This window comes from Heterodontus francisci, chromosome 7 (genome assembly GCF_036365525.1).
Source record: "Heterodontus francisci isolate sHetFra1 chromosome 7, sHetFra1.hap1, whole genome shotgun sequence".
Classification (NCBI taxonomy): Eukaryota; Metazoa; Chordata; class Chondrichthyes; order Heterodontiformes; family Heterodontidae; genus Heterodontus; species Heterodontus francisci.
The window spans coordinates 80,428,737-80,443,922 of NC_090377.1; the positions used below are offsets into that span (position 1 = coordinate 80,428,737).

General features: G+C 43.3%; 1 protein-coding gene across 1 annotated transcript in view; it reads right to left on the reverse strand.

Moving 5' to 3' along the window:
• The window catches only part of ccdc141 (coiled-coil domain containing 141), a 217,649-nt gene that overhangs the window by 79,598 nt on the left and 122,865 nt on the right, over window positions 1-15,186 (reverse strand). The window contains exons 10-11 of the mRNA XM_068035521.1: window positions 8,548-8,667; window positions 2,053-2,244 (exon numbers count right to left, since the gene is read on the reverse strand). Of these exons, the coding sequence (XP_067891622.1) occupies window positions 2,053-2,244; window positions 8,548-8,667 (312 nt within the window). The remainder of the gene's footprint in view (window positions 1-2,052; window positions 2,245-8,547; window positions 8,668-15,186) is intronic.

Genomic DNA, 15,186 nt, shown 5'->3' on the forward strand with positions numbered 1-15,186 from the left:
AACCTTCCCCTTTCTGATTTTCTGCTATCAGGCACACAAGAATCTCCGCCTGCCCAGCCACTGCATACCCAGGAGGAAGAGAGAGAGCAACAGCACAGCACTGATGAACGGGCTCCATCACTTGATCTGACACTCACAGCCACTAGCTCAGATACTGGCAGTGCACCTATCTTAAATGCTAGGATGGAGTTGGGTTCTGCATGTGATGAGTCACCAGGCAGGAGTGGGCTGCAGTCAGGCCGGGCGGAAAGGATAGCTCATGTACCAGCACACTGGAGGGCGAGGTTGCAAACAAGTTCTGTTATCGTGGACTCAGATGAGGACTTTGATGGGGCAGCATACAGGGGAACGCTGATGACGGTGCACACTGAGATGCTGGTGGTGCATTGACTGGCATGCCAGATAGCCTCTTGTCACTGTTAAGGAGCATGGAAGAGTCAAACTCCAATTTGGCAGAAGGCATCACACAGAGTTTGCCCTCTTTGCATCCGCTGCTCCATCTCCCTGTTCTGTTGCAGAACCAGAGGCCCCATACCTGTTGCAGCCTTTCTGTGGGCAGGTCATCAAATCCTCTGCTCTACCTCTGAGGATGCAGCAATACTCCCTGCCAAATCCAGGAACTCACCACAACACCTCTAAAAACATGCCACATTACTCGTACTTTGCAATAGGAGCAGTTATTCTAATTTACCTTACCTGCAATTTGGGTGCCTGGCCGTTTAAGCAATGCTACCACTGGGCCCCTCTTGCAGCTGAATGCATGTTCTTTGGTGAGTGTAAAACAAATTTGTTGAATATGGTCATGCGTAGAGTGTCAAATCAGCTAGTAGTGCTGTTTGACATTATGACAGCACCAGGTCTCAGGCTTCTGGTGCACACAGGCGACAGCCGCACAGTGCCCTTCCCAGCATGGGGTGCCATGAGGGCCATGCCAAAAGTGGCTGGAGGGCCTCCAGTTTCTGTAGCAGCATCTCCAGCTTCTCATTAAATATATATGCACTAAATCTCAGGAGGTCATATTTTTTCTAGATCTGTCATTAATCTAATTGGTTACATGGCATATTTTGTGTTCATTATTGAGTGCAAGTTACAAAATATATCATACATGGTACAAGTTAGCACTAAATTGGTGGCCTCTCTCAGAGGATGGTATGAAAAATGGAAACATTCTATTGGGTAAGTGAAACACATTGGGCAAAATAGTAAAATATAACATTAGTATAAGTAATGTAAATATATATAATTAGTCATAATAAAATATTACATTTAAATTATTCAAGAAAGGCATTGTGGAAAGTTATGAAAAAAAAGAGATTGGTGATGACAACTGACTTTGCCCAAGACTTGTCATTCATTTACATCAATGCAAATCTTTAAAAAAAAACTGTTCTTAAAAATATTAAGACTTATTTGAATAGTGGATAATGGCAATGGTACAAAGCAAAGAAAATGCCTTCATTAACAGTACTCGGTTCAATGCATGCATGACAAAATATGTAGTGCAATAACATTAATTGAGTATTCAAATAAATCTACAAAAATAAGTACCCAATTGACCATATTGTTTTTCTGCATTGTGGATGTCAGTTACATGCCAACTATGATAAATGTAATAATCTGTCACCACTTTATTTATTCAACATAGTTTCTATGTTTTACAAGTTGCATTTGTCTTGTAGAAAAACACGGCTCTGTCAAACACAGAAGTCCATTTTAAGAACTTTTCCTAATATCCAAAATAAGTAAACTATCTTTCAATTAGCTCACACAATCTATGCCCTGATGAACTTTTGTCAAATTGATCAATAAAATGATCTTTTTGTTGTTATAAATTAGATTGTATGAACATATCGCCAGAGGTGTGGGCAATACTACATACTGTGAATGTCTTTAATGATTTTGAAGATTGTAGAGCAATGTAAGCATAACGTTTTGCTAATTTCAGAACTAGAAAGCATTTGTTAACTTAAGATCATAATCAACAAATGCATTTTGAGTTCTGCACAATACTAAAAAAATACATATTTCAGTGAGATAAATAATAAAAATTACCTCTTCAGCTTGATTCAGAAAGATGGTGTAAGATTGCAAGTGTTCAACATGTGCATTCAGGTTTCGACACAATGTTTTCCATTCTGCATTCATGATAACAAACTTTTCAGAAAATGTCTTTACTTCTGAGACTTCAAACATTTCTGCCTGTTTGATGATGTCTGTAATGTGCTTTAATTCATTCTCTACCTCCTGAAACATATGTAATAGCACTGCAGTAAGATGTGTTCTATTGTCAAACAGAAAAGCAACAATGTTCTAAAGGCAGAAATAAAAACAGGAAATACTGGAAACACTTAGCATGTCTGGCAGCATCTGTGGAGAGAGAAACATAGTTACATTTCAGGTTGATGACTTTTTAGGTTAGAGATGTAACAGATCTAAAGCAAGTATAGAGGTAGGAAAAGGGGGGAGGGGAAGAAAGAACAAAAGGGAAGGCCTGTGAGAGTGAAAGACAGGAGAGAACAAATGACAAAAGGGATGACGGTGCAAGGCAAAAGGGGGCAGTAATGGGCCAAGTAAAGAAACAAAAGTTGTGTCTAGACGGGGTGTAAATGGCAAGAACAGAATCATTACCAACAGCTGCCATCCAAAAACAAACTCATACAACACAAAATAGAATGGAGATAAAGGTTATCATCTGTAATTGTTCAACTCATTGTTGAGTCCGGAAGGCTGTAAAGTACCCAATTGAAAAATGAGGTACTGTTTCTCAGGCTTTCGTTGAGCTTCATTAGAACAGTGTAAGAGGCCAATGACAGATTGGTCAAGATGGGAGTGGAGTGGAGAATTAAAATGACAGGTGACTGGAAGCTCACAGTGACGCTTGTGAACTGAACGGAGCTACTGGTAATGATTCTACTTTCGCATTTATACCTCCTCTAGACACAACTTTTGTTTCTTCACTTGTTCCATTACCACACCCTTTCCTGGTGCTAATCATCCCTTTTGTACTTGCTTAAAACCTGTTAGATCACAAATTTTTTCCATTTCTATGAAAGGTCATTGGCCTGAAATATTAACTGTTTCTCTCTCCATCAAAGCTGCCAGACCTGCACAGTATTCCCAGCAGTTTTTATTTTTATTTCAGTTTGGGTTCCGCCAGGGCCACTCAGCTCCTGACCTCATTACAGCCTTGGTTCAAACATGGACAAAAGAGCTGAACTCAAGAGGTGAGGTGAGAGTGACTGCCCTTGACATCAAGGCAGCATTTGACCGAGTATGGCATCAAGGAGCCCTAGCAAAACTGAGGTCAATGGGAATCAGGGGGAAAACCCTCCGCTGGTTGGAGTCATACCTAGCACAAAGGACGATGGTTGCGGTTGTTGGAGGTCAATTATCTGAGCTCCAGGACATCACTGCAGGAGTTCCTCAGGGTAGTGTCCTAGGCCCAACTATCTTCAGCTGCTTCATCAGTGAACTTCCTTCAATCATAAAGACAGAAGTGGGGATGTTCGCTGATGATTGCACAATGTTCAGCACCATTCGTGACTCCTCAGATACTGAAGCAGTCCGTGTAGAAATGCAGCAAGACTTGGACAACATCCAGGCTTGGGCTGATAAGTGGCAAGTAACATACGTGCCACACAAGTGCCAGGCTATGACCATCTCCAACAAGAGAGAATCTAACCATCTCCCCTTGACATTCAATGGCATTACCATCGCTGAATGCCCCACTATCAACATCCTAAGGGCTACCATTGACCAGAAACTGAACTGGAGTAGCCATAACAATACTATGGCTACAAGAGCAGGTCAGAGGCTAGGAATCCTGAGGCGAGTAACTCACCTCCTGACTCCCCAAAGCCTGTCTACCATCTACAAGGCACAAGTCAGGAGTGTGATGGAATACTCTCCACTTGCCTGGATGGGCGCAGCTCCAACAACACTCAAGAAGCTTGACACCATCCAGTACAAAGCAGCCCGCTTGATTGGCACCTCATCTACAAACATTCACTCCCTCCACCACAGACGCACAGTGGCAGCAGTGTGTACCATCTACAAGATGCACTGCAGCAATGCACCAAGGAACCTTAGACAGCACCTTCCAAACCCGCGACCTCTACCACCTCGAAGGACAAGGGCAGCAAATGCATGGGATCATTACCACCTCCAAGTTCCTCTCCAAGTCACACACCATCCTGACCTGGAACTATATCACCGTTCCTTTTCTGTCGCTGGGTCAAAATCCTGGAACTCCCTTCCTAACAGCACTTTCGGTGTATCTACCCCACATGGACTGCAGCAGTTCAAGAAGGCAGCTCACCACCACCTTCTCAAGGGCAATTAGGGACGGGCAATAAATCCTGGCCAGCAACACCCACATCCCATGAATGAATAAAAATTTTTTTTCCAGCATCCACAGTATTTTACCTATGTACTAATGACTTAAAGTTCATATGCTCTCAGAGAAGCTTCCTTGCACCTTAAGTTATTTGACTCTGATAAATTTTGATCAACTTTAAAAGTTAACTCTGTTTTCTTTCCACAGATGTCTGTCCTGCTGAGTGGTTCCAGCATTTTCTGTTTTTATTTCAGATTTCCAACATCCACAATATTGTGCTTTAGTTTTGGCGGCAGTCTTCCTTTTCTCATTATCTTTCTTTATTGTATTTGACTCTGTCTTAGATATACCCTAACAAAGGATCAACCTTTATTTGCCTAGTCACTCATTTATTCCTGATTATATAATTGCTACAGGCTCCTAATGCCGTTTATAACTAAAAATATTTCTATGCAATTGAAAAAAAATTTGGTGCACTGTCAAAAATGAAACAAAACCAAAGAAAGCATTTCAATTCAGAGTGCAGATTTGCTAAAAAAAATCTACTGTCTATGAAAAAAGAAAAATAGCTCGAGGAGTCGCTTTTGTCTAAAGTGCTCCCTTGTAAAACAAAATTATAAAAATATTTCCAAAGATCAAATAAAAGGTCAAATTTCAAAGAACAATAGGAATCATTATTTCAGGTCTCCTTCTCTCTCGCTCTTTTGGTGACAATAGTGATAGTGAGGAGCACCCTTTATGACAAAGTGGCTCGATTAGTTTTAACTGGGGTCACAACTAAAGATCAACTTTGGATCAAATCTGAAACTGCCCGACCCATAAAAAAATGACTGCCAAGTGGGCATTAGGTATATGTTATTTGGAGCAAGTTCTGCAGATCCACACTAGTCACCAGGGCATTGCGAATTGTACTCCACTATTCAAATGACTGCAGCATCTCCAACACTGCCCCTACGAAAAGAGCCTGGCAAGAATGTGTTTTCAAAGAAAGTTCTTAGACTCTGCACAGATTCCTGATTTGAAGTCCTCCTGAATGCCAAGGAAAAAGTAATCGGAGGCTGAATTTTACCAGCCCCACGCATCGGGGGTTGTGGGGTGGGGTCTGTAAAATTCTGCTGGGAGAGGCCTGCCTCGACCCCTGACACCGAGAAGGCCCCGCTGCATTTTACCAGCAGCGGCAGGACCTCAGTGCAGCTGGCAGGGGCCTTCATTTAAATATTTAAATTCATTTAAATATACTAATTCACTTACCTGGTCCCGAAGGCCATCCCATGCCGTTTTACGGCCATCAGCTGCAACTCACGTGCCTTCGGCACTCGGTTTGGAGTTCCGAGGCGAAACACCGGTGGGGAGCAGGGAGGATTGCAATTATCAGTGTGAGAGTGGGGAGCGGGAAAAACAATTCTTATTGGCTGTGGGGATGGTGGGAAGGGCTTAAAGGGCAAATGTAAAGAGGTTGGGGGGGAAGATCGGGTTGGGAGTGAAATTGATTTTATTAATATTAGCCCATAAAACAACCATTATGGGGGTTGGGAAAGAGCCTCCAGCCTTTCATATTTTATTTTCAATAAAATGTGCAATGTTAAACCTTTAAAATTTCAAATTAATGCTAAGGGCTTGAAGCCCTTTAAAAATGGCGCCGGACGCCATTGCCAGGGACGGAGCGGCCGCTCCGCTCCCTCCATTTAAATGAGCTCCCGCGTGAAATATCGCAGGGGCTCAGCGGTGCTGCTTCCGTGTTGGAAGGCCGCCAACTTCAAAGCACGCTGCCGCAATGTGTGGCGCATTAATGAAATTCAGCCCCTTGCCTAACAAAGCTATGCTTTCCAGCAGAATAAACTTCCTCAACAATATTTAAAAAAAAATATATAAGCAGAGATTACATATTTGCTAAATAGTAAATTAATACCATCCTTAAGACATAATGTCATAGACCGGAAATTTATGTCCATCTGCCAGAAAATCGGGGATGAGCCCGCCTCTGCTGGGCCTTCAAGCCACACCATTTTACTTGATCCAGGCCCTCAATTGGCTGCGGGCGACACTTCTGCCCTTCTAGGGCAGGAGGTTCCGCCTCCAAGAGCTGCCAGCCAATCAGCAGGCCGGCAGCTCTTCAGTCCCAGCAGCGACAGTGGGAGCAGTGGCCTCTGCTGGGACTACACCCAGCGAGAGCAGCAGCAATGGAGGTGGCCCCGGAATTGAGGTAAGTGTGTGGGGCGTCACTGGGGACAATCGGCTGGGCCCCAGCGAAGCAGGGTGGGGGTGATGGGTTGGGTGGGAGGATGGAGGGAGGTGCTTCAGCAGGGGCAGCTTGTGCCACTGGGGTTGCCCTCCATGGAGCACAGGGTGCCCTAACAGTAGGGCCCCTCTCAGGCCTGCATGGAGGCTGCCTGCTATTACCGGGCGGCCTCCTCAGGTGCTAAGCTTCCTGGTAGCTGCTGGTAAAATACCAGCGGTGGCAGGAGGCCCTTAAGTGGCAGGTAATTGACCACTTAAGGGCCTAAATTGGTCTGGAACACGTGGGCCGTTTGTCACCTTTCCTGCCGCTTGTAAAATTGCAGTGGGTGTGGGAAGGCGATGGGAATGGCGCCCCCGCCTCCCACTTAATTTTACGCCCCCTGTCCCCAGTGTGCACACATGAGGGACGTAAAGTTCCAGCCAAAGAGTCATAACGGTATAGGAGGAGGTAATTCAGCCCATCAAGTCCATGCCAGCTCTCTGTAGAACAATCCAATCAGTCCCATTCCCCAGTACTATCCCTGTAGCCCTGCAAATTTATTTTCCTTAAGTGCCCATTCAATTTCCTTTTGAAACCATTCATCATCTCTGCTTCCACTACCCTCACAGGTAGGGAGTTCCAGGTCATTATAACTCGCTGCGTAAAAAGTTCTTCCTCACATACCCCCTACATCCCAAAACCTTAAATCTGTGTTCCTTAGTCCTTATACCATCAGCCAATAAGAACAGTTTTCTTTGTCTACCTTATCTAAACCTGTCAGAATCTTGTACACCTCTATCAAATCTCCCCTCAATCATCTTTGCTCCAAGGAGAACAAACATAGCTTCTCCAACCTAACCTTGCAGGTAAAATCCCACATCCTTGGAACCATTCTGGTAAATCTCCTCTGCACCCTCTCAAGGACCCTCACATCCTTCCTAAAGTGTGGTAACCAGAACTGGATGTAATACTCCAATTGTGGCCTAACCAGAGCTTTATAAAAGTTCAGCAAATTTCCCTGCTTTGGCATTCAATACCACTATTTATGAAGCCCAAGATCCCATATGCTTTGCTAACTACTCTCTCAATATGTCCTGCCACCTTCAAAGATCTATGTACACGAACCCCTAGGTCCCTCTGTCCCTGTAGACTCTTTAGAACGGTTCGATTTAGGCTCTATTGCCTCTCCCTATCCCTTCTACCAAAACACATCACCTCAGATTTCTCTGCAATAAATTCCATCTGCCACTTGTCTGCCCATTCTGCTAGCCTATCCTGTTGCAGTCAATTGGTATCATCCTCACTGTCTGCCACACGTCCAAGTTTGGTATCATCGTCAAATTTTGAAATTTTACTCAGTATTCCAATGTCCAAGTCATTTATATATATATATCAAAAAATAGCAGTGGTCCTAGCACTGAACCTTGGGGAACACAACTGTCTACCATCCTCCAGTCTGAAAAACAACTATTTATAACAAATCATTGTTTTCTGTCCTTAAGCCAATTTTTTTATCCAAGTTGACAGTGACACTCCTATTCCATGAGCCTCAATTTTGTGAACCAGCCTTTTATGTGGCACTTTGCCAAAGGCTTTCTTAAAATCCATATAGGTAAAATCCATTGCTTTCCCTTCACCAATCTTTTGTTACTTCATTAAAAGAAAATCAATTGGAATCATCAAGCACGATCTGCTTTTCACAAATTCGTGCTGGCTCTCCCTAATTAACTCAAACCTCTCCAAGTGCCTGTTGATTTGAAATAGGGATAATATTTTCAAAAGTTGTACTGTGATCTATCTGTGACTGTGATGGATCAGCAATGTGGTCTGTAACAGTACTGTGTTACCATTAGGATCTAGTTCGACATTGCACTGTACAATTATTTTACATTAAAACACCAATACATATATCGTTTTAAGTAGAAAAAGCAATAAACCTCCCCTAGCACACACATACAGCTTTACAAAACAAAAATTTGTAAATATATATTACCTTAGATTGATCAGACAATTCCAGATATTTGTTCAGAATGTCTTCAGATTCAGAGAGAGAGGAACCTGGCTCCAACAAAGTGGAAAGTTGTGATCTACAGACCTGTAGACACCCTGAGACCTTGAGAAACGGCACATTTATAGTCAAATTTGGTTTCTGCAAATCTGTCCATAAAAACAACCTGAAATAGTGATTTACTTTATGCAACATAGTTTACTTGACAAATGTAAAGCAGTCACTGATAATGATGGGAACAGGTGGAATATATCATACAAGTATTATTTATGCTGAATTAATCTATTTGCTTCTTATAGTTCTGTTTAGCTGTTTCTGTTATTTGAATGTATTATTTTACTTAGTTAACTGCTGTCAGCATTACTCAACTTTCTGATTGCTCTTATTTTATGTTTAAAGTCCATTTTCTTGTGCCATCTAACTGCTCTATTCAAGCAATAGTTTCAGACTAATAATGTGCTTTATAAAAAATAGTATCTATTTACTTTGGCAACCTAAAACAGAATGCTCAGTTTCCAACACCGGCTGCTACCATGGTTTCTCTCTGTTGAAAGAATCTCTGATTTACTTTTTTTTCTTGTGCCCAGCTATTTAGTATCATTTCTTTAAAACCTCTAACAACCTTCCAGAATAGTTCCCTCACAGAAATGGAGTAACACATGAAATATTTCCCTGGAGATTTCAAGAGCTCAATTTTTTAAAGTTGTTATCACAGTTACAAATGACTGACTCCAGTACAGTTGACAACTTTCTTGGTTGTAGAACTGTCATTCATGAAACCATTCATTTGATGCATGGTGTCAAGAAGTTCCTCCTTTGGCAGGAGCTGATAGTCCATTTAGTCATTACAACTACTAAGTTAGGACCCGAACAAAAGTCAATCTCCAAATGGGCCATTTATGTAACTGCCCATGCTTAAGATGTAAGAGCATTTAAATATTGTGGAGGCTTTTTTTGCTTGGGTTCAGCAAGGAATTTTGTAGTTTTTTTTTCAGATGATCAATTAAATGAGTTAGAGTTTGTGAAAGAAAAATTAGACAAGGTCTGTGGAAGAAGTAGGCTTGATGAGCTCGACCGTCTTTCTGTGTTCCACTTTTCTTTTGCTTTTAAAATGATCAGATGCAGCACAGTGATGGGAAGGTTTAATGTTGCGATTAACTTCTTCAAACTTCTAAACTTTTTATTAAAATGTATTTCAGCAACACCTAGTACTTGGGTGGGAAGCTTGGCAATTTCTCTTTCAAAATGTGTAATAATACGTCAGAGTACCAATTCCATTTGATTTGGCTGAAGATGATCAAATAGCAAATCATCTCTCAAGTGATCATTTCAAATTGCATCCACAGATTAACCAGCTCCTCAACAACCAGGAAGGTATCAACCTAACATTAATTTCTTACCCCATTACCATTTGCTTTTCCAAATTTGCTAACGTTAAAAAAAATGTAGAGTTTTGATAACTTGTATCTGTTCAGGCATTTTGTTCAATTGACTGGGCAAAAGTGTTTTTGGGCATGCATAAAACAGCATAAGTTGATTGAAATTTATCATCTCATATCATTGTCCATGACAATCAACCAAACTGTCATATTATTTTTCTACATCCTTTCATCAAACAAAGGCAGCATCAAGTAAAGATTGTTGACTTGCATTAACCCTCCAACAGGATGGCATTCAAAATGCAAGTCTATGGGAACGATCATAAGACTACACGCTGGACTCATGCTGGGAGAGATCTTCATGTACTATTAATGACAAACATATATTATATAGCTGATGCATATCAGAACAAATAAATAATTTTTAATCAATTAAATCACTGCTTTTAATGGATTGATGCCTCAATTCACTGAACATGATAAAGTGAAATCTATATAAATGGCATCGACAGGGACACTTTGGGGAAGGAATTCTCCTCTGGGGGTAGAGTTCATTTTTTTTATTCATTCAAGGGATATGGATGATCCTGGCAAGACTAGTATTTATTCCCCATCCCTAATTGCCCTGGAGAAGGTGGTGGTGAGCCGTTTGCTTGAACTGTTGCAGTCTGTACACCCATAGTGCTGTTAGGTGGGGAGTTCCAGGATTTTGACTGAGACTATAAAGGAATGACAATCTATTTCCATGTCAGGATGGTGTGTGACTTGGAGAGGAGCTTGCAGGTGATGGTGTTCCCATGCGCCTGCTGTCCTTGTCCTTCTAGGTGGTAGAGGTCACGGATTTGGGAGGTGCTGTCGAAGACGCCTTGGCGAGTTGCTGCAGTGCATCTGGTAGCCGGGGCAGCATGTCCACCCACAACCTGGATCCAACCTAACCCCAACCCATTTCCCAGGGTTGGAGTTCATTCTGTATGCACACCAAGCTGCCAGCGAGAACCCTGCCGGTAAGAAACAGCCTGCAGTGCAACAGCAGAAAATCTTGTCCGACAGCTGGAGCACCAATGCAGTACAAGAAGCGATGGGAAAGGACCTTGAAAGACCAAAAAACACTCAAAGTTGACAGGAGGCCTTTGAATGAAGGCTTTGGCGAGAACAATGCTTTCATCAGGTGAGCCCTGGGCCCGACTTGGAATGAGAGGAGGCAGTTAAAAGGCCCTTTCCATCCTATGGGTAAACTTAGGGCATTTACCACCAGTCCTGGGGACAGGCAATAAGAGGGACAGATGAGAAGGAAATCAAGTACGGACCCATGCCCCCACTATTGACATCTGTATGAGGCTGGTAAACAGCAGCCAATGGTGGCCCCAGTAAGGGTTAGATTAAGCAAATCTCAGTCATGGCAGTGCAGTAAATTGTCAGATTACAGGTAGGACCACAGAGGAGAATTCAGCCCCACCCCCACTGAATTAAACCTACTTGTAGTAAAAAAGAATTTTAATGAAAGCAAATTAAAGTAAAATTAAATTGTTCAATTTGTACTACAAGTGAATTGTATCTTTATAATATTTAGCATTAGAATGTTAAATATTCAAGACTTGGACGCCACTGTTTGAGTTTTGAGTCTTTTCCATCCTTATCCTGGATACTTCAGCATTTCTCTTTAGATCACTCTCAGAGCTGAGTTCTCAGCTCCTCAAATCCTCAAAAGTAACTTCACTTTTCCTGATAATTAAGTTAAGTTTTGGTAACACACCCAATAAATGAACAGCAAAATATTTTAGTATTGGATTTATCCTGTGCCCCTTTGAAAAGGGGATTATGTTTAAAACATTCATTCGGGCTGGATTTTGTGCTGGAGTCGGGGCTCCTGGCGCCGGGCTGAAAAGGTGGGAGGAACCCTGCCTTGGCCTTTTCGCACCCTCCCTCCCAGAGTGATCCTCCAGTCTTTTAACTTCTAAGCTTTACAAGCCGGGATCCCCGTCCCTTTAAAGACAGGGATCCTCCCTCCAAGAGCTGCTGGCTAGTCAGAGGGTCGGCAGCTCAGCGATATCGGCAGCGCCACCGGTACTGCAGAGGCCTTGGACCCAGGCCCTTGCTGGAACCCTGGACCAGAGGTAGGTAGGCAGGTAGGACCAGAGGTGGGGTCACCAGGGCAAGTCTGGAAGGCCCTGGCAAGGAGGGGCTGGGGGCGGTCATGCAGTCCAGGGCGAGGGGTGTCGCGGGGGTTAAAGTGTTTCCTGGTGGGGGGGTCATGGGCCACAGATTGCCCATAAAGAAGTGACCCCCCCCCCCCACCAAACCTGCAGGGAGGGCACCTCATGTTAAAAGGTGTCCTCCCCGTGCGGCAGAGGACCCCACCCCGCCGCTTGTGAAATCCCAGTGGCGGCAGGAAGAGGCCCTTAATTGGCCGTTAATAGGCCACTTAAGGGCCTCATTTGGCCTCTGGGCGGTAAGGCCATCGTTGGCCTGTCCCACTCCCCTGGGAAGATTGCTTGGAAATGGGGAGGTGACGGGCCCTCTGCCTCCCCCACCACCCGTCACGATACTCCATGAACCCCCCTCCCCCCGCCCCCCAAATGACTCCACCTCAGGGAGCCACACAAAATCCCGGCCTTAGAGTTTTTTGAGAATGTAACTAGTAGGGTGAATATAGGGGAAACAGTAGATGTAATATAGTTGGATTTCCAAAAGGCATTCGATAAGCTGTCACTCAAAAGGTTCATATGTAACATAAGAGCTTATGGAGTTGGGGGTAATATATTAGCATGGACAGAGGATTGGTTAACAAACAGAAAGCAGAGAGTAGGGATAAATGGGGTATTTTCAAGTTGGCAGGATGTAACTAATGGAGTGCCTCAAGGATCAATGATGTGGCCTCAGCTATTTACAACCTATATTAATGATTTAGAAGAGGAGAATGGGAGTAATATATCTAGGTTTGCTGAGAATACAAAATTAAATGGGAATGTAAGCTTTGAGAAGGACACAAAGAGGCTGCAAAGAGATGCGAGTCGGCAATCAGGTGACAGATAGTATAATGTGGGGAAATGTGAGGTTATTCACTTTAGTAGTAAGAATAGAAAAGCAGAATTTTTTTAAACTTTTAACTGCTGATGTTGAGAGATTCTGGGGATGAAGGGGTTATCTGAAGAAGGAAAGGTTGACCAGGTAGGGTCTATACCCAGTGCAGTTTAGAAGAATTTAGAAGTTACTGAAACATATAAGATTCTGAAGGGGCTTGACACCGAGCGGTTGGGCTGAATTTTATGATGGTGTCTGAAGTCCCATGCCAGGGCCAAAAGCAGGAGGCATGCTCGCTTCAGCTGGCTGTGGGATCTGGACAGGCATATTCCTTGTAGTGGCCAATTAAGTGGCCGTTGCTGGGGCCGCCGCCGCTATTAAGGATGGCGGCCCACCCCCAAGAGCTGCCGGTTCAACCAGAGGACCGCCAGCTCAGCAGTACCCCTGTTCGTGGTGGCAATTGCTGGGGCTGCACCTGCAGGATGAGGCTGCATCAATGGCCGTGCACCCTCGAAGGCACGAAAGTGAGGGCTGGGGACATTTGGGCCAGGCAGGCTGTCCCTGGCGATTGGGGGGATGGTGGGGTTGCTGAGGGCAGGTGGCGCTGTGGCCACGGGTCGACGATTGCACCAGGGGCCCCTCCGTGGGCCATGGAGTTCCACAAAAGAGGCCTTCCCTGGAGCCTGCCAAGTTGCACTGAACAGTCTCCCCACATGGCGGTGGACCCCCTGCTGCTGGCAAAAAGCCCATGGAGGCAGGAAGAGGCCCTTCATTGGCCTCTTAAGTAGCTCGATTGGGCTCCTGGTGGGCAGCATGTCTGCCAGCTTTCCCACCGCTGGAAAAATTACATGGCAGCAGGAAGATGTCAGGCATGCCGCCCAACGCTTTCCCATTTTGCCAGCCTTCCCGCCTCCCAGACTGTTGCCAAGGGGCTGATAAAATTCCAGCCATTGTTTCCCCTGGCTGGGGAATCTAGAACACATTGGCACAGCCTCAGGATAAGGGGTCGTTCATTTAGGCCTGAGATGAGGAGAAATTTCTTCATTCAGAGGGTTGCGAATCTTCAGAATTGTCTACCCCAGAGGGTTGTGGATACTCTATAGTTGAGTTCTAGACTGAGATCAACAGATTTTTAATCTCTCAAAGAATCAAGGGATATGGGGAGTGGGCGGGAAAGTGGAGTTGAGGCAGAAGATCAGCCATGATTGCATTGAATGGGGGAGCATGCTTGAGGGGGAGAATGGTCGATTCCTGCTCCTATTTCTTATGTTCCTATGACTCTTCTCATATCTTTGAAAGGCAGCACAGCATTGCAGACTTTTCCTCAGACTTCAGCTATCAACTACATCTATTGAACAATGAACAAGTGAATTAATAAATTTTTAAAAGCTCATATTTAGAACAATGTTAAATCCTTGAAATGAAAATAAATCTTTCTCATCTGCTTGCCAGACTGTTATTTTAATATTTATATACCCAGTTGTTCTTTTCTTATAATAATACCATGTTTGGGAGCTAACTGACCTGACCCATCTATTGGAAAGTTTGAACTGAACCAAAGATTTGAACAGTCCACACTCATTCTCCAGATACCCATCACCTAAATTCAAAAATAATCAATCATCAACATAACAGAGGAAATCATACACTAAGTTTTCATTTGAATATTTTTGTTTGACTGTTCCTTCCAAACTGTAACCTCAAAGAAATTCAAACACATTTTTGCAATATTTGTATCAAGTTCGGCAAGGGATATGATCTGAATGCAGATAGCTTTTAAATACTTTATTCATCGTAACTAAGGAACTCACTACCAAGTTAAAACTGGAAAAATGCTTCACTTCTGTCACAGACGTTGGATACACTGATATGGCGGATTTAACTTTAAACTGCAAATTCTTTTCAATTCATCTCTTTCCATTTTAACAAGTATTTATTTTTAATTCACTTCCCACCATAACTTTTCAAAGAATATTCATATATATTTACTTCATTTTCTCAGCTGTTAATATAAACTTCTCCAATTTCATTTAAGTGGGTAATTTAAGCAAAATATTCACTGAATTATAGCAGCACTTATTATAACGTGTCCAACGCATTTTTTGTGGATTTATTGCATCTTGCAGTGAAGCGACAAAGAGGAGAGTGTGACCTGAAAACACAGAAAGTGCATGATTCACAGCAGGCACTACTATAGCTGGCAAACAATGGAGTCAGATATCTG